Source organism: Ochotona curzoniae, unplaced genomic scaffold, assembly GCF_017591425.1.
Source record: "Ochotona curzoniae isolate NIBS_2020 unplaced genomic scaffold, NIBS_Ocur_1.0 scaffold_4506, whole genome shotgun sequence".
Classification (NCBI taxonomy): domain Eukaryota; kingdom Metazoa; phylum Chordata; class Mammalia; order Lagomorpha; family Ochotonidae; genus Ochotona; species Ochotona curzoniae.
Genome location: NW_024467119.1, coordinates 4,983,432 through 5,008,285, shown reverse-complemented (window position 1 = coordinate 5,008,285; position 24,854 = coordinate 4,983,432). Strand labels below are relative to the sequence as shown.

Genomic DNA, 24,854 nt, shown 5'->3' with positions numbered 1-24,854 from the left:
TAAATTAGGGATCATCAAGAACCTGGGGGGAGGCGAGAAGGACAACTACAGCAAGAAAAGTTGTAGAGGACTAAGTTCTAGTGTTGCATTGCATGGAGGTGCAACTGCAGTTCATAAAAACATGACTTTTATGGAGAACTAGAATAAAGGAGGCCCCAGAGGAAGAAACAAAGCCACGGTCACAAGAATGAGCAACACGGACAGTCGCAAGTACTGCTCCGTGACCCATTTAGTCCAGGCACCACATCTGGCAAGTGTTGAGACGTTTCATCAGGACTCAGAAAAGCATCATCTAACTACTTACTTAGCTTCCTTCCCGAGAAAGGGGGCCCAAGGTTCCCCACTGGGAAAGGGAACAGCCCAGGACCTCCTCCGTGCATGTGCAAAGCCTGGGCTTCCACAGGAAGAAACTCTCAGTGGCATCAAGGCTTGTTGTGAATCACAGCAGATCAATCATCAAAATAAGTTGCTTTGCATTTTATAAAATTCATGTTTTTTAGCTATCACTTCCACAAAAAATCTATCACTGTGATATATATGGTAACACATACAATAGTGCATTTGAAAGATATTCATCAAACCCCAGAGGTGGTTTTATTTCAACTGAGTATGAGCAACAGCTTGAAAAAGTTACACTGGCTAGCAAGGTCCAAGACAAATGACCAACTTCACTTATTCACAAGAGACTTTTATTGACTTTCAAAAAACGGTGGGTTATTATTTGAAGGTACAGTTTATAAACAGTCATTTTATTAACATGAAAATGCTCATTTCCTCTCAGGAGGTCACACAGTAGGACATAGGGCCCGGGAGTAAGGGCTAACTTCTGAGCTGCAGCTCCACGGCACCAGGGACACCGTGTCCATAAGGTGCCCCACACCCTGAGCACACTAGCCCAGTGACCTCATCTGCTATTTAAGTGAGGACTCCAGCCACTTAGACCAATGCTGCATTCCCTCCTTCCACTCTTCATCAGTTTATGTCGGTTTAGCTTTTCCTCAATGTGCAATTCCCATTCACATTACAGCTGCACACTTCTAACTGGCCAAACATGCACAACTAGGTAAGGAGCAGTGTTTTCCAAAGGTTGGAAACTCTTCCACAAATTCATTAATTAGGTTTAAATTGTCATTGAGATGGATGATTTGTTCCAAGGATCTCTGCCTTCTTTAGAAATTTAACTCAGAACAAAAATATGCCCATACTTAATTTGCTTTAGTCAGTGAGGATTTAGGTATTCCCAACTTTTCACTAAGCCAAAATTAGGCACTAAGGCTTCTCTAAGCCAGATAGGATTATCCTTCCTAATCGGTGCACAGACAGAGTGTAACCGGCGGTGTCACTTTCTAAAGCATTAACAGCTTCGGAAACAAAAACGATCAATCACAAAGTCAGCCAACAACAAGTTGCTGAGCTGTGAAGCACATTTGGGTGGGACCTGTCCAGGGCTACTTCACCTTTAAATACATCTGTAGAAGGAGTGGGAGGCAAAGGCGCAATCACTGTAGCCAAGTTACACTGAACGGTGCATCCCCTCCATGTGTCCTGTTGCAGGCACCTGTGTAACTGCAAAGACGTCGTGCTGCGGAGGAATGCGGCGGGCAGCCTCGGCTTCTGCATCGTGGGCGGCTATGAGGAACACAGCGGGCACAAGCCTTTCTTCATCAAATCCCTCGTGGAAGGCACACCAGCGTACAATGACGGAAGAATTAGGTAAGAATCATGACCACCTGACAAAAGCTTATATTCAAGTGGTTTGTTTCAGAGATGTACAACCTTGGTTTCATCTGAACTAAGGTATGGTGTTCATTTATGGAAGAAGGGAGTGTGAGAAACAGACATTTCCACAGCATCTGGCATCACCACAGAATCCTGCATGCCTTCAGCCCCACACTGCAGCTGCCCACCCTTCTCAGACAATGGCATGAAAGTAAGGGAGGACAGGAAATCCTCCAGTAATGTAATTACTACCGACAGGCCTAGCAGACATCAGGGCCACTTAGATCCATTAGCATGACTTCAGCATTGATCCTGCCCCCTATTGTCTTGTTCAGGTGTGGCGACATTCTCCTCGCGGTCAACGGCAGAAGTACCTCGGGAATGACGCACACCTGCTTGGCCCGGATGCTCAAAGAACTAAAAGGAAGAATCACTCTCACTCTGGCTTCCTGGCCTGGCACTTTTTTGTAGGATCCATCATGGGTCACAGGAAAGTCACAGCCAAGCTAAATTGAAACAGACTATTTATCTTGTTCATTTTTATATTTAAAGAGTATACTGTTAAAGTGTCAAGAAAAGCATAATTTAATTTAAAAAATCCATTTGCACTTTGGGAAATACAACTCTCAAAAATTAAAAATGACCACCAACTGGTCCATGCTATAATGCAGTCTCTTACTTGACTCAACCTTGTCTTTTTGACTCAGCAAATGTTCTCAAGTACCTAACATGGTTTGAATTGCCCCCTTGAATTCAGATCAATTCAGATTAATTTGGGTTTATGCAGAGATCAGCAAAAGGTATATTATGCACATTTTTAAAGAGAAATTTTAAAAAATTTAAAACACACTGAGAAACATTCCTTTCATCAAATGAGAAATAAATACTTTCCCAGAAATCATAGTTGTCATTTGTATGTGATGCTAATTAAGTTGACTTCTGTCACCACCATTTAGAAGAAACCAGTAATTCTTTCAAATACCATGTACCTGATACTGTGACTGACACATAATCTCCCAGGGTCACCCCGACAAGTGCATTCTCTTGCCTTTAGTAAGAAATGAGTAACCTAGAGCTCGCCGTGAGGTTCAGCTTTGCTCACAGCACAACCAGTGACGCTGGGGTGCTGCACTTGCGGCTCTCCCATGAGCCTTGGGAAATACATCCAGCAAGGCGGAAGGGCTCAGCCCTCTCCAAGTTGGCAAGAGGGGATTCAAACCTGTCATAGCGATCAAGGATGAAACATGGGCCTGGAAGAAACCACACTTAACACAAGTCACCTCAGAGGCTGCCCAATGCCTTCCAGATGAGAGAATTTAGTTTCCCCAAGAACCCGAGGTCAGGGCACTAATAGCCCACCACCAAAAGTCTGATGGGTGGGCCTTAGGCATGTCAGTCAAGACACCAGGTGGTGGGCCTGGGTTCCGTTTCTGCCTGCAGCTCCTGACCCCAACTTCCTGCTAATGTCTGTTGGAAGACTGTGGATGGTTTGGTTTTCCCAGGTGGGATACTTGGGTTGAGTTCCTGGCTCCCGATTTCTCCTTGGTGCAGCCTAGGCTGCTGCTGGTAGTCAGGCAGTAAAGCAGCAGATGTGAGCCTGATGTCCGACAGGGGTGACGGGCCTGAATGATGTCAAGCAGGAACGCCACAGCAGAGCTCGAAAGGCCGCCTGGGAAGGGGCTGGATCCCTTCTGAGGCACCAGGAACCAGCAGTGTGGCCAGCAGGCAGCCTGCATCTTGTGCAGACATTGTACACACCAGACACTAAATGCTCTGCAGATCCCTGCTAACGACTCATTCACGCTCCCTCACCGAATGTGATGCCAGGGCTATTGGCTTATTCTTATACATCACATGACAAAGATTTTTAACTTAACTTGAAAAATCGACTTTTATTTTGGAAAAAAATTTTAACTTTCCATACTAACAGAACAAGATTAAAGGTAAATTTCTTAAACATTATCCAGAAAAATAACAAGATTTACAGCCTCTGGCCGTGCCTACTCAGCAGGCGCGGCCTCGGCGCCCTCCTGCTCGGGGGCGGGCTCGCCGCTGGCCTCTTTCCCTTCCTTGCTGCGCTTAGACTTTTTGTGCTTGTGTCTCCTGTGGGTGTCTCCTTCTTCACTTTCATGGCGACGTCTACTGTTGCTGCAGGGAAAAAAAAAGTGTGTTCTGTTTAAGAATGTTTAATTTCATCATTTGTGATAAAATCAGCCATCCTAAATTCTCAACACAATGCTTGGACTGAAGGTCATCTAATCCACTTGTGCTCCTCATACATTTTCATGAATACCATCAGTTTTAATGTGACTATGATGCAGAAATTACAAGACAGGATTCCCAGTGCCCACACACTTTCTAATCAGACTCTCGACCACGTGGGCACTGAGGTGCTCAGTCAGCAGTGGGCATCTGACAGGTTGACCTGTAGTACGTTGGTTCCTGTTGCTACTGTAAGGCCCTAGAAGCAGACGCTGCTTTACTACCAACCAACCACTGGTTCCCTCTCCCAGAGAGACAATGCTGCAACCCAAAGCCTCTCAGATGGGCTTCTTTCCTCCATATTAACTTTGGTTTGGGAACATCACATGAGGAACCACCTATTTCAACAGATACTGTGACATTTCCCAAGAGGAATCTGTCTACTCCAGGGACCACTGAGACACTTGTGTTGGTGCACAGAAGCCCGATCACTCTCCCCAGCCTGCCGGGCTGAGAGCAAACCTTCGGGACGACTTGTGTCTGGTCTCCTCCTTCTCCCGGTGCCGCCTCTCCCGGTGCCGCTCTTCTTTCTCCCGACTCGCCCGGTGCCGCTCGTAGCCTCTCTCTGCATACTCCCTGTATCTGTAGCGCTCTTCATCACTGAAAGTGAAAGCAAGTTCTCCTGACAACCGGAATGTGTCACAGAGACCCTACACTACGAACCAGAAGCCACCACGTCGGCATCTGGGAAAAGGGAAGTAGTGACCGACTTGAGTAACAAGATGCTTGCTCGCCGAGTACTAGAGCTAAGTAAACACAACACACAGTCCAGGCACATTTGTTCTGTGCTACCCTGCTAATGAGGAAGACACAGCAGTTACGGGGCAGTGTTTCAAACATTCCTTCGAGAGACAGTCTCTCTCAGAAAAACGAAGCCAGGACAAGGACCCAGGAGTGCCGAGATGGACAGTGGGCATCTTAATCTCTAGGCTAGGTGCCCACTCCTACTTGGTTTTTTACTTTTTAAGATCTGTATATTTGGTTAGTTAGAGAAAGGCAATTACTGAAAAGAGAGAAATCTTCCATCTGCTGGTTCATCCCCTAAATTGTCAGGCCAAAGCCAGGAGCTTCATCTGGGTATCCCATGTGGGTACACTTTCCCAGCCACAAATGAGGGAAGTGGATCAGAAGTGGAGCAGCTGGCATTCAGACTATTGCCGACAAGGGATGCCAATTAGGCATGTGGCAGCTTAGCCGATGGTGCCACAGTGCCACTACTATCCTTTGCAATTTATTAATTTGAAAGGCAAAGTTAAGAGAAGAAGAAATCAAAATCTTTTATTCCTTCAAGAAAAAAAATCTATATTTAAATTTTAATCAACAGCTTCATTTTCATTTCCTTCTTTTACAATTAAAAGCACATGTGTGTATTTCAGATTTCTAACCAAAACTTCTATATTACTCATAAATCTTGGGCACACACAGTTCTGACTGCAGAAACACATGGCTCCGAATGGCTACAAGTAAACCAACAGGTAAAGGCTCTCTAACCTTGGACTTACCATTTACAAATACATAGAGAACCTGAGAGAGACACGGAAGGGACTTGTACAATTCCTCCAGAATACGGACCGAGCACAGACATGACACACTTGGGTCCCACGTCACCTCTATTTCACCCTGCACCTCTCTTCCTATTTTGGGTAGAATCACATGAACTAGTAAAAGCAGAAAGGACACTGAAGTCAGAGCTGGTCTTCCTTAACCTTGCTGTGCCTGCTGTCCTAAGTCCTGGGGCGTTCCTCTCCCCCTTAATCCCCAGGTTTCTTTTTCTTTCCTTTTTTTCCTGGTTAAGTTCACACTTCCTACAATCTTACATCAGTGAATTCTCTCACTTAGAACACATTCTTTCAAAAGACTACGCTGAATAGCATTAAGTTTCCAGAAATATGTCTACTACAAATCATATGAGCCATTTGTATGGAATATCAAGTTGTTAAGTCTGAATGAAGCAACCGGATAAGCCACTCAAGCACACGGACACATGGACCAAGTCTGTTCAAAGTCTCTGTATAACGTAACGTACTCGGTACAAGAGTGGGAGCTCCCTGAGGGGCAGTCTCCACTGAGCTGGACACCTCAGAACAGTTTTGAGGGCAGGCTACGGATGCTGCAAGGTTACCAGGTCTCGGCAACAGAGATGACACCATCACAAACTGCTCTGACGTGACGCCCTCCCGCCCCGAACTCACCATTAAGGATAACCCACTCCTAGTTGGTCATTCATAACCCTTTTATACCCACTTTCCCTAAAACCAGTTCTGCCCTGGCTTGGGACTTTTAGAGTGTGCAGGCAGCCATGTGGTGGGACAGAGGAACGCTGGCCGGACCTGCTCAGGGCAGGCCTGCTGCAGACCCTTTCCAGCTCCAAGATGCACACAGCAGCTGCTCAGAGCCTGGAAACCATTAGGGCTCACTTTAACCACCCTACATTGTCCAGCCCTTTCAGGGCATTCAATTAAACTGTTTAAAAACAGATGTGGAAATGGGTCTGTAATTTTCAAAACAATGACCCTGTAATTTGTAACTCAGCAAATACTACATATCATTTTGCTTTTTTAGACATTTTTGTCAGTCTTCTGAAACAAAGTCTTTAAACTTCATTTGGATTTTCTAGAGTCCAATCTTTTCCTCAGATAATGCAAAACATAGAACTTTCCTTATCTCTTGCCTTAAATTACTAGCCAATTTAAGTAAACACTGACTCCTAATGCCCTAAAGCTGAGTAACATGAAAATCAAACCCAGGTTAATGATGGACAATGCTTTAAAATTTCAATAAAAACTCTGTAGTATCTGTGCATATGTGAATTGGAAATAGAGGAATCAAAAAAATTCAGCTCCCAATTATTTATAAACATTGTGCGTTTACATCAAAAATTTTTCTAACATGTTTTGCAAGAAATACTTCCTAATACACATGAACATTCTAGAGCAGTGCTGTCTCAAACACATGCACTTCAACCACACTATCAGGACCACGTGTTGCAGCGGCCAAAGTCAATAGCACACAAAGTCCCACACAGTTACACATGCACACCTGTGTCTGGCCAAACACTTACACAGCCAGTGAAATCTTAGTCTACTACACGCAGGTCACATTACGTAGAACAAAAGGAGGAAACAAAGACAAACTGGAAGCCAGTGCTGTGGAACAGGCCAAGGTGGTAGAGCTGCCTGCAGCACTGGCATGCTACAGGAACACTAGCTCAAACCCTGGCTGCTCCACTTCCAATTCAGCTTCCTGCTAATGTGCCTAGAAAAGTGCCTGGGCCCCTGGACTCGTGGAGGAGATGCAGAAGGAGCTCGTGGCTTTGGACTGGCCCAGCTCTGGCCACTGCAGCACTCGTGGAGTGAGTCCTGATGGAGGATCTCCCCCAGCACCTGTACGTAACTGGTTCTCAAATAAAAACAGCTTTCTGGGCCCGGCGCGGTGGCGCAGTGGTTAAAGGTCCTTGCCTTGCACGCCTGGGATCCCACATGGGCGCCGGTTCTATCCCAGGCAGCCCCGCTTCCCTTCCAGCCCCCTGCCTGTGGCCCGGGAAAGCAGTCAAGGACGGCCCAAAGCTTTGGGACCCTGCACCCGCGTGGGAGACCCGGAAGAGCCTCCTGGCTTTGGATCGGCATAGCATTGGCCGTTGCACTCACTTGGGGAGTGAATCATTGGACGGAAGATCTTCCTCTCTGTCTCTCTTCTCTGTATATCTGCCTTTCCAATAAAAAAAAACAAAAAACAAAAAACAAAAAAACAAAAAACAGCTTTCTAAAAAAGTTAGTGAATTGTTCTGACTTCATTCTATAATGTGTTTTGTTTATCTTCGAGTCTCAGTGACCAACCGTCCCATTTTCACCTGTAACAGCTGTGTGTAGTTCTGTCCCGCAGCCAGGACTGGTCCTAGCCTCTGATGTCCACTACATAAACGAAAGGTTTAAACATCTTAAGAATGTGCTGAGAGGTATAAAGAAGGTAAGAACAAAGTCACAGAATTTGTTTTAATTACCTGATTTTCTTCTATAAGGCTTTTTACTTCATTTTTAATGGAAGGCAGAGAGCTACAGAAAGAGCTTTCATATGCAATGGCTGCATCCAGGTCTGTCCAAAGCCAGGAGCCGGAAGCTTCCTCCGAGTCTCCCATGTGAGTGCAGGCACCCAGAATTGGGCCAGTCTCTACTGCCTTCCCAGGTGCATCAGCAGGAAGCTGAATCAGAAGTGCAGCCACCAGGACTCAAACCAGTGCCCATATGGGATGCTGGTGCCCCAAGTGCAGTAACTCTGATAACTGCTGCGCCAGCCATAATGACCTAATCTCAAGGCACCCACACATGGAAGACCCAGAGGAAGCTACAGGCGTCTGCTTCAGCCTGGCCTAGCCCCACTGTAGCCATTTGGGAAGCAAACCAGCAAATCAAAATAAACACATCTTTTAAAAAAATCAATACTGCTGATGCCCTGATAACAAACTTTTAGACACTTTGGAATGACGTGAGTTTGTATCTGTTGTCCCAAGCCCTGGTTCTCATCCTTTTTCATGGTTGCCCTAAAGAAATTAATATTCTAAAAACCAGGTAATCTCCAACTATGCACTTTCAATGTAACTGAGCTGTAATAAGATGACTCACTCACTTCTGAAGCAAAAAGTCAAGTTACCTAATTTCTGTCTTAGCATGAAGTCTAGACATATTCAAACAGGTGAATGCCAGAGCCATAGCAAACTTGTAACCATTCATATATTTATAAACAATATATAACCAGTGCTCATTTTATATAAATAGACATAATTTAATGGCAAATCCTGGCTTCTCCGAACTATAAAAATATTTTTCCTTATATGAGTATGACACTACTTGAGATAAGCTTCTAGAAAACAGAATTAAAAGTTAAGATTTGTTTTGGTACAAAAACAAAACTGAAATGTATTCAAGCAGGTTCTTTAAAAGTTCATGAAAAATGTGTATTATGCACCACAACAGAGGACAGACCAAATCAATCAACTACCTCAGCAGTGAAAAACTGGGCAAACAGAGACTCTAAGGGGGACTATGTCAATCAGTGGATTATGCAGCGACCTCATCATCCTTGAAGCGGTGAGACTGGCAGCAATTCATAACTGCTGAAATATCAAAACCACTTGAGCAAGACCCTCGGATCATGCCCCACATCAGGGACCTGGGATGGGTGGGAGACTGGGTGGGGTTTCTCTCTTTATCTTCCCTTTTACCCCAGGTACAGAAAAAAAAAATGTGGAAATAATAGTCCTAACCACTTTCCTGTAGCCCTTGAACCTTCGTGCTCTAATTAACTATGTAAAGATTATCAAAAATAAGAAAAAAATGTGTATTATGAAAATACTGCAGCAGACTCCAAGCATCTCTCCCCAGAAACAGGCCTGTCATTCACTTTCCAGCCCTGTGTAGGAAACACCTCATGTCCACTGGGGACAGAACGAAGGTGCTCTGACATACTCAGAGATGTGTGCCAGCGGTTTAAAAAGCTTAGTTATGTAATTTTATAAGCAATGGATTATGGTATTTGGCATACCACCATGTTCTAATCCATCACATATATTTAAAAAAAAAATTTATTTGTCAACTATGTAAGGGGTTGATTACAAACCTAAAATTCCCTTTACGGGAAGACTGCAAAGCAGCTTTCTCAAACAAGGTGGAACTCACTGTGCTCACCAAGCAGAAATGCCCCAGAGTGCACGAGCCACACCCACACCCCACCCACACCCACACCCACACCCACACCCCACCAACCTGTTGAAGACGCTGGGGGTGGGGCTGTGCTCTCGCTCCCTCTCTCTCTCTCTGGTGCGCTCGCGCTCTCGGTCCCGATCCCGTTCCCGCTCTCGGTCACGGTCTCTTTCTCGGTCACGGTCTTTCTCTCTTCTTGCGTAGTAGTCCCACTGCTTGCTGGTATCCACAAGACTAGGCCATGAAGGAGCAGAGCCAGGAAGATGAGGAAAGGCAACTAAAAAAACAAAACACAACAAATGAAAACAGCATTTAGAAAAGAAAATGAGGAAACTCCTACCAAAAAGGTGTCATTACATTGCAGCAAAGTTACTTTATCACTGGAAAGAAGTGTCACACAGCAAGGCTCCTGCAGCCTAGCAGGTGAGCAGCACCAGCCTGCAGCTGACCACAAACTCCACCTGGCCCCTGTAGAGCACAGTGCACTGCGCCATCTTCTAAGTGCTGATGGAACCCAACCATCAGCACGGAAGGCACACCCAGCCGACTGTTCCGACCTCTCTACATTTAATGACTTACTGTTACTTATGTACAAATTTCAAATGTAACCACTACATGGGAAGAAATACCTAAGTTCACAATTGAAAAAATAATGCAAAAAAAAAAAAAAACCTGAAAAGCTCAAGTCAATTCAGAAAGATTTGGAAAGGATGAGAAATGCAACAATATTCAAGTACCTCAATAATCACAGTAGCATGAAGGGTCAGAATGCAGCAAGAGGGAAATTCTGAGCATCTGACATATATGAAGAATCTGTTAACAAAATTACTCATACATTTCAGAGAATAAGAGACACCATATTCTGTCACTACTAAGCAATTTAAGTTAGAAATAAAAATTTAAGTTACAGGAAAATATCCTCATCCATTTCAAATTAAAACCTACATTTCAGGTAGGTTAGGAAGGAAAAGAAATCATTAATTTAAATAATTAAAAAAACAAAACACAAGTAGCTGACATTTGAAAAGTTTGGGTGTATCAGTAAGGTCTTCAGTAGGAAAATTTAGTCCTCAACACTGCATCAGCAAAGACTGAAAAGCAATGAGCTAAACTTAAAATTCAAGAACTTCAAAGAAAGCTAAAGTTGGCTGACGGAGAGTGAACAAAACAGAGAAGAGTACACGAATCCCACTGGCCGCGGGAAGGGCAGACGCCAAGTCGGACATGACACACCTCGCACCACAGCACTGCATGCTTACCTGGAATGGGTGAATCCCAAAAACAAAACTGACCAAAGAGATTTCAAGAGGAAAAGGAAACCTACATAAACAGTTGCATAACTACCAGAAACATCAATCAGCAATTTAAAATCTTCTACCAAGGTTACAATCTTTTACAGTTAAATTTACTCATTTATAAGGTACAGACCATACCAGTTTGACACAAATTTCCAGGAAATGGGGGGGGGAGATGTTACTCTCAGCTTGGTCTCACATGGCACATCTACCCTCAACTGCAGTGTCAGGGAGGCAGACAAAGGCAAGCCACCCGGCAGCCCAGCCCTCTGCTGCAGGCACGCTCTCCACCAAACACAGGGGTACTTTCTTCTCTTGCTCCCTGCCTACTGCTAGCTTGTCAATCTGTAAGGGCAAAATCTGTTCGTTAGGTCACTATATTCTTAATCCCCTCTCCAAGTTCTAGGTCTGTTTCTTTCCCCAAATACTTGTCCCCCAATTCTTTCTAGACCAAGGCTACAAATGTCTCATGAACCAGCATCCCACATGTGCTCTGCAACAACTGCATCAACATTTACATGTGTACTTCCCTCAAGACGTGCCCCAGGACATAATCCAACAGACTGTGGCTTTCGAGGCAACACACTTGTACCCAGTTATTCCCAAACTTCCGGGGCTAGAAATGGAAGGAGCACCCATTGAGGGGACGGAAGGAGGCAGTGGCAGAGGACATTCCCACAGAACGGCTAACAGATAGTGCACGCTGCGTCTGCCTACCTGCCTACCAACACAGGAGCCAGTGCTCATGCTGGGAGGTCTAAGTTGATGCTTCTGGCTCAGGGACCTTGGTCTGGTCCAGCTACAGAGGGTTATGGACCTGCTGCGGGCACAAGGGGACCAGAGGAGGGACACTCTAAGATCTAAGCCGACAGCGGAAACAGAAATCTCAAAAAAACTTGTCAGGAGTGAACATGGAAGAGAACCACAGATAATATAGAAAGGAAAATTAAATTAGCAAGGGAAAAAAAATGTTGGGTGGATCCCACAAGTCAAAAAAGACACCGACAAAGAAGACGGAGACACCATGGCAATAAACCCCTCAATTCCTTCCCAGGAAAAGGCAAGGAACAAACATCCCTAATTGTGTCACCATTTATTCATTTCTAAAAGTAACTAATAACTAAATGGCAACGATTCTACGAAACTGACTGGCAGATACATATACCCAAGTTAGTACTACTCGTAGTAGTTTAGATGTCTTTCTAAGGTATTACTTTAAACCAAGCAGTTGAAGCTGGCAGCCACCCTCACTTACCATTGCCATAAGGGAATGCCCGTGCAGAGCGACTGTCATAACCAGAAGAGTGCCCACTGTTGAAGAAAGAAAAGTACTTTCCCATCTGTTGCAAGGAAGTTCTCAAGTGTAACAGTTTTATGCAAATAAGAACTATATCAAGGCAAAAATAAAACTTGCATTTAGCCAACACTTAATTAACAAATTCATTGCAACTTTTTACGTACGAAAGCACACATTTTTAACCTGCAATACATTAAGCCTAACACAGGTGAATTTACAAACAACACTTTCTGGCCTTCTGACTATAAAACCAGTACACCTGTCTGACAAAGACTTCACCAAGCTAAGTCCTTGAGCACTCAGAATCCATGCTGTAAGTTTACCATTTCCTCTGAACACCAAGCCTGCTTTGATCCTACTGACACAAAGCTCTCACAGTTTTTATATATCAATCATTTGTTTGGAAACCCATTATTTTTAGCCACTATCTGCCATTTAACAGGAAGTAAAGGTCCCATTTGTTGATGGATCTGCCTGCCTCAAATGGCCTGGTGCTGTCCATTCACACACTGCTCTGAGATCCACAGGGTAGGAGGACACCAAGGCCCGCGAATCCGGAAGCGTTGTCTAGTGACACTGTGCTGTGACAGCTCCAGCCGCACCGCACGGGCAGACACTCGCAAGCACATTCTGGTGCCTGTGAACTGAGCACGGGGGCGTGGAGGGCAGGAAATAAGGCTGAGGCCACACCAGGCGGCAACCCCTTCTTGGTGGTCGAAGACACAGCATTGTGGCAGTGAATAGGCAGTCTTTCTTTGCTACTGTGGACTGGCAACTGTTACGCTAACCAAGACAGGAACTGCTCAGGACTTGCAGAAACCTAAGCCTTTTACTTCCTACAAATCTGACTGCAGCCAAGTTCCTTAACAATCTAGAGGTTTTGTTCACCAATGTGTTCCAAATCAACCAACATATGATCTCAAAGGACTATGAGTTTGTTTTTTTTTTGTGCAGTTTTGATGGTCAGGTCACATGTTCAACAGCTTATGTAAAACTAATTAACACAGACCTAGAGTTAAGAATTTAGAGTGCCAGGATTCTAAAATTAAATCTTGGAAAACATTACTAAGCTCTATACATGATCTTCAATAATCAAAACTGCACAGCATGCAGGCAACTTACCTTTCTATCGTTGGGATGAGAGATGGGGGTGGAGCGCCTGGTGGTGGAGGAAAACCTGAAACATTCAACGAAGATAAAAGACATTAACGGAATCTCCATTTAACACTGATGGTGAAACAAGTGGCTGCATATCATGAAACTGCTTGTAGGACCTGAGCGTATTTCTCTAGGTTATAGTGCACCAAAAAAAAAAAAAAAAAAGGAACTTAAGCTTACTAATAGTTTTTGAGAAATACAAATCTAAATGCACAGTCTAGTCTAATGCATGGCACACACTAGGAGTCAGGAGCCCTGGTCTTATTTTCAGCACCACCCACAGCCACTTACTACGTATCAGAAAGCTAGTCAACGCCTTACCTTTCCCACATAAAATTAGTAATGTTACCACAATATATGTTATACTTGAAATATTTTAGAAGAAAAGCAAATAAAATGATGTTTATCTCTTTCAAAAAATATTTTTAATTTTTTAGATATGTAGAAATGTCCTTATTATGTGTAATTATAAATAAAATCTTACCAGTAAATACATAAATGCTTAACAAATTAGAGAAAAAGACATATAATTCAGTTTTTGGATTACAGGAAAGAAAGAATTTGCATTTTGCTAATGAGGTTTGAATTCTCAATCACTCCTCAGACCTACATGAAATATCAAAGAATAAAATGGCTACAAGGGAACTTGGCAGTCAACCTCCTTTATACACTCACAAATTCAGACAGGCAATAAAATGTCCAAAAAAGACTTGACAACTTGCACTAACTGCTTCTAGTTTAAACAATCCTACCAGGAAATGCACGAAACTCTATGGCTTAAATCTCTGACAGTTCAGCTTTGAACACCGTCCTGTATTCTACTGCCAGGCTTCCATTAAACCTCCTGCTAAGTGTTCTACAGGAAAAGAAATTCCAGTGCCTTAACCCTTCTGAACTTCAGTTAGCCCTGTACCAAAATATTTCAAGTGAACATGCCATTCGCCATGCTGTCTTAGGTCTGTAACTTCCTTATCAAACATATCAGATGTGCACGTTCAATAAGCACTCCCTTAGACCTGAAGTCCACACTTCAATCTTGTAGAGCCTCACAATCACACTGCTTTTTAAACTAAAAAGACATATGCTGGAGACTCCTCTGGCTTTGCTGGTGAGTTTTCTCAGCCACTTTTGCGCAGTGACTTTAGTCATAGCTAACAAGGCATTTGATCCTTTGCTCTCTGAACTGCACTATTTCTACTGCTCACAGCCCTTCTAAATAGTCCCTTCATGCCCAGCCCTATACTTACAGCAACGCAGTTAACAATAATGGCCACGCCAAGAACAGCCAGCTATCAATCTACCTAATTGCTATGTTTCAAAACTTAAGTTTCTCATGATACAGACTTCTGCCACTAGGGTTAAAAAAAAAATCAGACATCATAGTAGTCAGGATAAATGATCTTTCTCTTAAGCAATCATAAAACTTTATTGGTCTCAAAAAATACTTTCATAAAAGTCTATCAAACTGTTTTCTTCACAAATTGATAAGGTAAAAATTTAAACAAAACATTTATTTCAGCATAAAATAGGTAAGACAGGTTTAAGAAAAACTCAGTATTTTAATCAAACATGGAATGAAGCAAAGGCAGGGCTGAAAATAGGACCTTGGAATCCAACAGCCTATCTGCATACTCGAACTACATCTACACTGCCACCCTGTAACTGAGAGCTTGAGATTTCATGTTTATTAACAACGATGGAGAAAACATGAAAAAAGTTTTACCTGGAGGTGGTACAGTTATTGGAATACCTAAAAAACAAGTGATGAAATTTAATATAGTAATTGGATTTCAGAACCTGTTAGTATTTACGCCATCAGCAAAACAAACTTTCCAGTAAAACCCCTGCTTCACCATCCTGGCTCAGGCACTCAAGAGAAGCATTCTGGTTTCTTGCAGCATGTCTGAAGTTTGGTAACTAGGTTTCCCCCACCAGTTACAATCACAAGGTTAGACATCAGTTACACAGCACAAATTCCATGTCCAAGAGAAGCATTCTAACAAGATTTGCTCATGTCTGCTCATTTCATTACAACATTTTAACAGGGACACTGATCTGCAGGGTCTAACACATCGAGACACCATCACATCCTCTACTCTACGGCTTTCAAGTGCTCAGACAGACAGTGTCAGCAGGAGTGACAAAAAATTAACATTCCCATTGCTTCTCAGAGTAAAGAAAGGGGGAGAGCTAATTCACACACACACACACACACTTAGGATTTCCTTCTCTGGGTGCTGACAAATTCTAATTTGGACAACTTTCACTCTTTATATGCGCACATTATAATTTTCAGGAAATTAATTCAAGCAAAATAAATTTATGCTAACTAAACTTGTATCCTTCAATCCTAATATAGAAATGTGTATTAACTTTACACTGAAAAGTTAGAAGATACTTAAAAGACTACTTAAGCAGCATGCATATTCTATTTGTGGTTAAAAAAAAAATTAGTTTAAAAAAAAAAAGGTTAAAATCCAAAACAAATTCTTCATGAGAAAAGATCTATGTCATAAGTAACTTCAACACAGAATGGTTCACCAAATGTTATCTTAAAAACTGCATCAAAATCAGTTTAAGAAAAATGAAAACAATATCACTTTGAAATGTTTTCATACATATCTGTGGAAATGTGCTAATGATATATTTCAAAATGTTCTGACATTCATGCTTTACCAGGATAGGAAACTTACTGAACAAACAAATGTCTTGAAGCACCAAACAGCCTTGAAATAGACTAGAGCCCCTGGTTCACAACCCATGCAGTAACATTACAAATCATGCCCCAGGCAAGCACAGCCAGCAGAGTGGACACAGCAGCACCCATCAAGTCCCCACATCTCCACCCCTCCACAACTGAGAACAGGAAGCGACAACTCCCATAGAACCTCCAGGGACTCTAATCCCAACTGCTAAGCTAAAAGAACCAGAAAACCAAAGCTTGAAATGTTACTAATATATATAATTACTATTTTCCTTAAAACAGGACAATTCTGTTTTCAGAATACTGCAGACTTCCTTATTTGATCTAGTTTTCACATTTCTTTCTTTCTTTTATTTATTTCTTTGTATTGGAAAGGTAGATCCACAGAGAGAAGGAGATAGAAAGATCTTCCACCCGCTGGCTCACTCCCCAAGTGACTGCAATGGCCAGAACTGAGCTGATCCGAGCCAGGAGCCTCTTCTGGGTCTCCCACATGGGTGCAGGGTCCCAAGGTTTTGGGCCAGTCTGTACTACTGCTTTCCCAGGACACAAGCAGGGAGCTGGATGGCGAGAAAAGTGGAGCAGCCAGAACACAAACTGTTGTCTATACGGGATCCGGCAGGTACAAGGCAGCACGGGGCCAGAAAACACATATCCCCAAGAACTCCCCAGGAGACGATCATGTTACTGACTCAGGAACAGACATTTGAGAATCAGTGCACTGGATTCTAGACTTCTCTCCTCATTTTACTGCTGAGCAACTCCATTCTTAATACAAACAAAATGAACTCTAATTCAGACTTTGATGAAATGACCAAAGTTGTCTCTGTATTGACAGCGTAATGCCTGCGTTACCTAGCATTAGACAGAGAGACACACAGATACATAGATAAAAATAAAAGCAAAGGATTTAACACAAAATCCAGACTGCAAGGGGAAATGGAGGAAGAGTCGAGGCCCTACATGGAAGCTAAAGCAGCTGAGGCAGAAATAAAGAAAGCATTCCTGTTAACTGCCACTGTGTTCAAAAACTCCTCAATAACGGGCTCCGCACTCAAAAAAAACAAATGGCACACAGATTTCCGTAAACCCATTCTCCGTGTATCCCCTCATTTTTTTGTGGAATTAAGGTGGGAAGAGATTACAGGACCCTCCTCTGGCACTGGCAGTGTCCCCTGAGGGCGCCAGACTTCACGACACGCATTTCCAAGACACTCAACACAGAGAAGCCCTCGGCTGTCACTTCCATGATGGCATGACGGGAGGCAGGAGCCACGACAGCAGTGCTGACGCCCTCCAGCAGCCACCAGCTGCTGAGAAGGAACTGCCAGGCTCCACGAGATGGCTGCCTGTGCTGGGGTCCAGAGCCATCCTCAACTCCACTTTCAGAGACAAGTTCTGAAGCTGAGAAACCAGCTAAGATGTTCCCAAATTCCGGGTCTAGACAAGCCCCTTGGTAACAAGTGAGTGTGCTGTTGCAAGCCACTGCATTCTGGAAGCATCTCTCCAGCAGCAACAGAAAACCAAGACATGGAATAACAACCTTTCCACCCCTCCTAGGTGCAAATAAATCTGCTTCCTACTTCTCACTAGTAAATTTTAAATTTCATAGCAATGACGTGTGGAAACCACAATCCCAGTCACTTTCCTTCAGTCTCAATTTCTACAAAGAAACTGATTTAATAACCAAAACAATCGCAAGGTGCGAACACTGTCTGCGCAAGCAGCTAGCGCTGGCACCCCTTTGAAAGCAGGGGCGCCTTTCTGGTTCGCGGTGCAGAGCAACTGGGCCACATCTCAGAAGCCAAGAACTTTCTGCAGCTTAATTCTACCATGAGGTTAGACTTAATTCCCAACACCCAAAAAACCACGGTTACACAGATCTTGTATTAATTAATGTAACACAAGTTTAGTCAAACTTTGCTTTCTAACTTCAAAAACTCCTATTTAATAAAAGCCTCAGGTAGAAGGCACAGTGTTAGCTACACACTGCCAGGCCAACTGCCAACGACACAGAGAACAGAAAGTAGGAGTATTCTAGCACAGTAAACACACAAGCATCAGTCTTTTGCATGGTAAAATTTTTCTTCTAATAAACAAAATTTTCAAAACTTGTACACTCAGGTAAATGGATTTGTGAACCTAAACCAGGCGAATAGTAAAACTGTGGTTATCAAATTTCTTAAAAAATGCTAACGTGTCAAGCACTGTGGTGTGGTGGGTGAAGCTGCTGGCTCTGGCAGCCCACGTGAGCACAGCTGCGCGCTCAGCTGCTCCACGCTAACAACGTGCTGGGCGCCTGCCCCCCAGAGGGGACCTGGGGGAGCTCCAAGCACAGGCGCTGGCCTGGCCAGGCTCCAGCCATGGTGCTGCCATTGAACCAGCGGACAGATTTCTTTCTCTTTGTAACTCTGCCTTCAAAATAAATCTTTTTAAAAATTGGTTTCCTGCTCTTTATCATCTTCCTAACTACCTCATCTAAGAACACATATCACACCACCCATTCATTTCAATAGTAGAGAAACGCTCTTCTAAGACATGTGATTACAGAAAACACACAAAGCACAGTAATAATGTTTTCTGGACACAGGTTTTAATTTTAATATATCCAAAATAGACTTTTCAAGCAAAACTGCCTGTACCAGAATTCTAGTGCTGTTTTCTACCTACTGCTTAAATTTCTCAAGTTCCAGTTTACTCATCCACAATAACAGAATATGAACACTGTCCTGGAATCATCAGCGCTAATACATGAACTAGTAATTAATACAAGAACATTAATCACATTTCCTTCAATTATTGTTCTGGAGTCAAATGAACTAATATAACACATGAACTCTTCTCAAGAGAGTACCTTTAAAAATAAGCTATTACCATATCATAGAATAATAAAATAAATTAATTCTGAAAAAAACAAAGTAAGCTATTTCTTTTATTACTCAGAGAAAACAAAACTAAGCTGCTATTAGCCAATTTATCTTCTGGTTCAGCAGGAGATGGAGGTAATCATTTTCTGACAATCACAGAGGCAGCTGACCAGCTAGTTCCGGGGTTCAGGCTACTGTTGGCGTCACCCCAAGGAGTCCCATTATATACCTCCGTGTTTCTAGAAGTCTCCTCAGTCTCAGCAATAGTCTGAAAACAAGATATTCTCTGGCCTTCAGACAAATCTGTCACAGCCAGAAATGCTTGGTCCTCTCTGTTACCAACCAGATTCCACACACGTCTGCAAACAGGCCTGGGAGGAAGCTGGCCGCCCAGGTGCCTCTTGTCCACCATGTTATGGCGACAGACTAACTGGCTGAGGGGCTGTGCCTGTCACCTCCCACCCGTCAGGCATGGCTTCACCTGAGCAATGAGCTGAGTCTGCAAACACAACAGGGGCAGTCACAAACCTTATCCAACAAACCCAGGGAATTCTCAGAATGAACAGTAATCATGGTAGGAAAAAAGACGTAAAACAGAATTACAGTTACCATCAAACTGGATGTATAATCACAATTTACAAGAAAATGGGTATTCCCTAAAACATGCACACTGTACAATATTTCTAGATTGTCTCATCGTATAGAACTTTCGGTTTAAATTTTTACGCATTAGGATCTAGTGTAAACAATGCCAACATTAAAACACACTTAAATCAGAACTAGTGGGTTAAGCCACTGCTTAGAAGGCTAGAATCCCATCAGAATGCTGGTTTGAATGCCAACTGCTTCGATGCCTATCCAGCTTCCTGCTGACAGATGCCAATAGAGCGCTTGGTCCTTGGATTTAGTCTGGCCTACATCTGGTTGCTGTGGCCATTTGGGGAATGAACTGGAACATGGAAGATTTAGCTCCCCCAGGTCATTCTTTCAAATAAATAACTTTTTAAAAGACTATTTCCCCTTTCCTTTCAATACTTCGAAGTAAGACGCGACATTCTTTAAGGGAATATCCAATACGGGCTCCTGAGTCGCAGCCTCTTTTTGTTACCTGCCTGTTACTCTTAAGGTGACTGAAGCGTGAACCAAGCAGCGGGTGAAGTGTGACCCAGCTGGCCTGCATGAGCTCATGGATCTCTCCTCAGGCAGTTCTGCTCCTTCTGTGTGTATCAGGTGCCAACACAAGTCATTTCTGGTGTAGGAAAACAAACTCGCTAGCTCACTAACTAATGTAGGAATGCCCAGCATACACAAGACACCACGTCAACACACTAAACTCTCCCCAGGACAGTCTAGTAGAGTCTCTAATTAAAAACATTTATTTTAAATATAAACTGGTATCCCTTAACAAATACCCACAGTTAGGTACTACTTTAGCCAGGATTAGAGTTCTCACAGGCTGACAGGATACATGGAAATGCCATCTTAAGAATCATCACCAAGAAGATCTGGATAGGTTTTTCAAATTTGAAAAGCAACACAGCTGAGAATGAACACAGAACAGACAAAAAAACAGAAAAGCCATGAGCGTAAGGCCACCAGCCTTTTCCATTATCCCAAGGAGTGGCATACATAGAAACAGGTTACACAACAAAGAAACACAACAGTTTTATCATTTTGAAAAAAGCAAACTTCCAGATAAAGTTAGCATTGACCATCACCGGCCTGTGAGGCCTCTGGATACGCACATGCTAGGAAGTACTCCTCCCTGCATCACCAGTACACCTGTTCCTGCTTACTCTAACTACACCTAGTGTCACACATCTGAAAAGGTCTGCAGACGGACCGCATCAGCCAGGGACAGGAGTTTGAACTGTCACTTGAAACACCATGGCATGGATCCAGAGAACACTGCAGTAGTCAAATACATGAATCATCTAAGGACAAATGATCATGTGTAATCTCGCTTCTACCTGAAATGCACCAGTAGAGCAGAATGGAGGTGAAGGGACCCGGGCTGGGCTGGACTGAGGAATACAGACGCTGCTCAAGTGGCAGGAGGGATAAGCTTCGAGAGACCCACTGCTCAGCACATTTCAAAATAGGAACAAATTTCCAATGTTTTCAGCACATAAGGTGCCAGATAAGATAGTCAGCATGTTTCAAACACACCCCATTGTGAATATGTACTAAAACACTGCCAAATTGTTGCTGATGTTATGTTGGGGCTTTTAATTGACTGGGATGATACTCTGCATGCTCTCCCTTCAGACCAGAGATGGCCTCCCCAAGAAGCCACTGAACTTATCTGGACAATAAGATGCTGCACTCTATGCTTGGTATATGCTTGCAATGAAAGAATCACAACTTAACTTGAACTGTGGTAATGCAACAAGACGGAGGAATCCACCATGAGGGGAGGGTTTTGGGAGGGGTAGGGAGACTTCCAGTGCCTATAAAACTGTGTCACATAATGCAATGTAATTAATAAAAAAACAACAACAACAAAAACACTGCCGAATAAAATATGCAACTGGCTGTCACTTTAAACTTTGAACAAATATTTTTAAACATGAATACTCTTTCAACTGACACGTAGGGCCTAACAAAGTTTAAACAGGATTACATAGCAATCCAATGTGAGGAATATTTTCACAAACAACCATTTTTCACTCTGATATGTTAAACAGATTCTTTCTACACGTGCTCTTCTAGTGGACGAGGGCTCATTCACAAGTCAACCCCCCTGGTCTTACTCTTGTTCTCAGTTAGGACTTCGGAAGTGTGTGTTTTGGAGGAAGCACTCGCCTAGCTCAGTCCTGTCTTTTCTCTTGTCCACGAGTCATTTTCCAAAGTATTCTCCTATTCTGGGAAGCAGCGGTGACCGTGGAGGGACATCTAGCCAAGGACGAGGGGCAGGGGAGGGCTGAGCACACCACAAGAGGCTATCCGGGCGCTGTGAGCTGCCTGTCCTCCCCGGCCCACGGGCCCTAGGGACCTGATCCTGCTAGCAGCATGCCAACCTTCCCTCGTGCAGGGCATCCAGCCAGGGCGGCAGCTGACTGTCAGCATCCACTGCTAGCACTCTCCCCAGTCACTCCTTCAACCCAGGCAGATCATGAAGACCTGATCAAGGAGCATAAATACTGAAAACTTGCAGGAATAAAGACAGACAGACCACTGGACAAGAACAAACACAGACAAAAAATGCAATTTGGGGTCTGCCAATTTTTCATCCACTATCACTGACCTGAATTTTAATTAATACATACATAAACCTAAAAGAAAAATTTGTTACTTTTCTATATTGTTCAAAACAAGTAAATACCAGGTTACTGGAATTCAACAATAATCTGTTAAAAGGAAAATAACATAAACAGAAGACCAACAATCTGAAATCCTAATTTTAGTATCAGTGTAAGATTTTTCAACCCACTGCATTTCTAAACACATCTTTTAACATTTACCACATGGCAGCTTGTGGTGGACACATCCCACCAACTCTGGTCTGGGGCCACTGCCACTTCTTTCTGAGTCACAATTTTACTAAGTGCACTCATTATCTCAGACAGATTAAAAAGCAAGATGTGCATGTTTCTGTGTGAATGTGTCAAAACAACTTAATAAATACACTAACACTTTTAAGGCAATGCAATTAACCAAGATAGTGCTTCTGGCTACATATTTCGGTTATTAAATTCAAAATGCAAGGAACACAAGACCCACTCCTCTCCCAACCCCGTGTCCCGCTTGCTCTGTACCTGGTGGTGGAATCAGAGGTGGTGCGGTGCTGACAGTGGGAGGCGGCGGGAGGAAGGGAGGCGGGGGAAGGTGGGTGGGAGGAGCTCCTGGAGGGAAAAATGGAGGTGGCTTGTTGAAATTGTTGTCCACTTCAGCAGCAGATCTGTCAGAAAGGACCTGGAAGCAGAGTGCAGTGGGTTAACTCCATGCGCATTTATATTGTGTAAGGACAGTATTTCCATGTAGCGCATGTGTACTGAGTTATACAAACGTGAGCATCCACTCACAGAGATGCTTTTTAAAATCCCCAAAACCTAGGAAAAAATAGCTCACAACCCAAAATACCTTTAAGGAATCATAAAGTAACAAAAACTTCCCTACAAAAAATGTTCTTTTGGGTCTGGTGAGGTGGCTTCGTGGCTAAAGTTCTTGCTTTACATGCACCACGATCCCATGCCGGTGTCAGTTTGTATCCCAGCTGCTTCACTTTCCTTCCAGCTCCCTGCTTGTGGCAAAGGAAAGCAGTAGAGGACGGCCTAAAACCTAGGAACCCTGCACCTGCATGGAACACCCAGGGGAAGCTCCTAGCTCCTGGCTCCTGGCTTTGGATCAGCTCGGCTCCAGCTGCTGTGGCTACTTGGGGAGTGAACCAGCGGATGGAAGATCTTCCTCTCTTTCTGTTTCTCTCTGTAAATCTGACCTTCCGATAAAAATAAAGAAATCTTTAGAAAAAAGTTTTTCTTAGTAGCCAGTTATTTTCTTTGTTATCTAATCCTGCGGAAGTGAGGAAATTGCTCACTTGCTGCCAGCACCAGGCCGGCCTGCCTTGCCGCCAGCAGCCCCCATGGGTGCTGCTTGCACTGCCAGCTGCTCCGCTTCCAGCTAGGCTCCCTACCGAAGTGCCAGCAAAGCACCAGATGGCTCCTGGCTCGAGCCATGCAGACATAGTTGCTGGCTCCTGGCTTCAGCCTGGCACAGCTACAGCCACCGCAGCTACTTGAGAGAGTGAGCAAGCAGAGGAAAGATCTGCATCTACCGAACACTCTACCCCTGCAACTAGGTTTCTTTTCAATAAAAAACTAAAACCTGAATACAAACAAGAAGGAATAACCACAGCAGCAGCCATGTACACGGAGAGGCTGCAAAGAGGCTGAAAGGCGCGCCAGCAGGAAGCAAGCAGATGAGCTGTCACTTTAGCGTTTGTAAAGCGCTCATCCCTGGCCCAGGGAAGCAAGGCACTCAGCAGCCACCCAGTGGCACCTACACGCGTGGCGTCTGACAAATCCCCAAGGGATGTCATATGCAGCTTGGAGAAACAGTAAAACAGTCAGCGTACTACAATTATGCAACTTAAATTCTCAAATCCTTGCTGACTCACACATATCATTTGAATATGTAATTTCTACAATGTTTTCAACATGTAAATGGAATTAATTCAAGTAAGACTTACACTGACAGTGTTTCTCAAGAGTAGGAACAGATGTATTGTAAGAAATCAGGGTGTTTTAATACTGAGTAAAAGAGAAAGACTTTGATTTTAGAAATTAGCCACCTTTTTTGTTTAAAGATTTATTTATTTTTATTAAAAAGTCAGATATACAGAGAGGAGGAGAGACAGAGAGGAAGATCTTCCATCCATTGATTTACTTCCCAAGCGGCCATCAAGGCTGGTGCTACACCGACCCGAAGCCAGGACCCAGAGCTCTTCTGGGTACCCCACACGGGTGCAGGGTCCCAAGGCTTTGGGCTGTGCCTGACTGCTCTCCCAGGCCAAAAGCAGGGGGCTGCCGGGACATTAACTGGCACCCATATGGGATCCCAGATTGTGCAAGGCAAGGAATTTAGCCACTAGGCTACTATCCCGGGCCCAAACATTAATTAAGTTTAAAAGGGGTGTGGCACAGTAGCCTAGTGCCTAAAGTCCTCACCTTGCACACCCCAGGATCCCATATGGGCGCTGGTTCGTATCACCGCAGCCCTGCTTCCCATCCAGCTCCTTGCTTGTGGCCTGGGAAAGTATTTGAGGATAGCCCAAAGCCTTGGGACCCTGCACCCATGTGGGAGATCTGGAATGAAGTTCCTGGCTCCTAGCTCCAGTTCGGTGCAGCACCGGCCGTC

At 43.8% G+C, this 24,854-nt stretch overlaps 2 protein-coding genes across 48 annotated transcripts in view; one reads left to right on the top strand and one right to left on the bottom strand.

Annotated features, from left to right (window-relative positions):
* The window catches only part of LNX1 (ligand of numb-protein X 1), a 66,141-nt gene extending 63,951 nt beyond the window's left edge, over nt 1-2,190 (top strand). For both annotated transcript variants that reach the window (XM_040966668.1, XM_040966667.1), the window contains exons 9-10: nt 1,555-1,713; nt 2,055-2,190. In XM_040966668.1, coding sequence (XP_040822602.1) covers nt 1,555-1,713; nt 2,055-2,190 — 295 coding nt within the window. The remainder of the gene's footprint in view (nt 1-1,554; nt 1,714-2,054) is intronic.
* FIP1L1 (factor interacting with PAPOLA and CPSF1) overlaps nt 375-24,854 on the bottom strand; it is a 50,508-nt gene continuing 26,028 nt past the window's right edge. For 15 of the 46 annotated variants that reach the window (XM_040966645.1, XM_040966657.1, XM_040966656.1 and 12 more), the window contains 7 exons: nt 22,757-22,913; nt 15,151-15,177; nt 13,392-13,446; nt 12,228-12,283; nt 9,741-9,954; nt 4,444-4,581; nt 375-3,867 (listed from right to left, as the gene is read on the bottom strand). In XM_040966645.1, coding sequence (XP_040822579.1) covers nt 3,720-3,867; nt 4,444-4,581; nt 9,741-9,954; nt 12,228-12,283; nt 13,392-13,446; nt 15,151-15,177; nt 22,757-22,913 — 795 coding nt within the window. In that variant the 3' untranslated portion in view covers nt 375-3,719. Of the gene's footprint in view, nt 3,868-4,443; nt 4,582-9,731; nt 9,955-12,227; nt 12,284-13,391; nt 13,447-15,150; nt 15,178-22,756; nt 22,914-24,854 lie in introns of all 46 variants that reach the window. The other 31 variants (XM_040966660.1, XM_040966662.1, XM_040966653.1 and 28 more) reach the window with 8 other exon arrangements.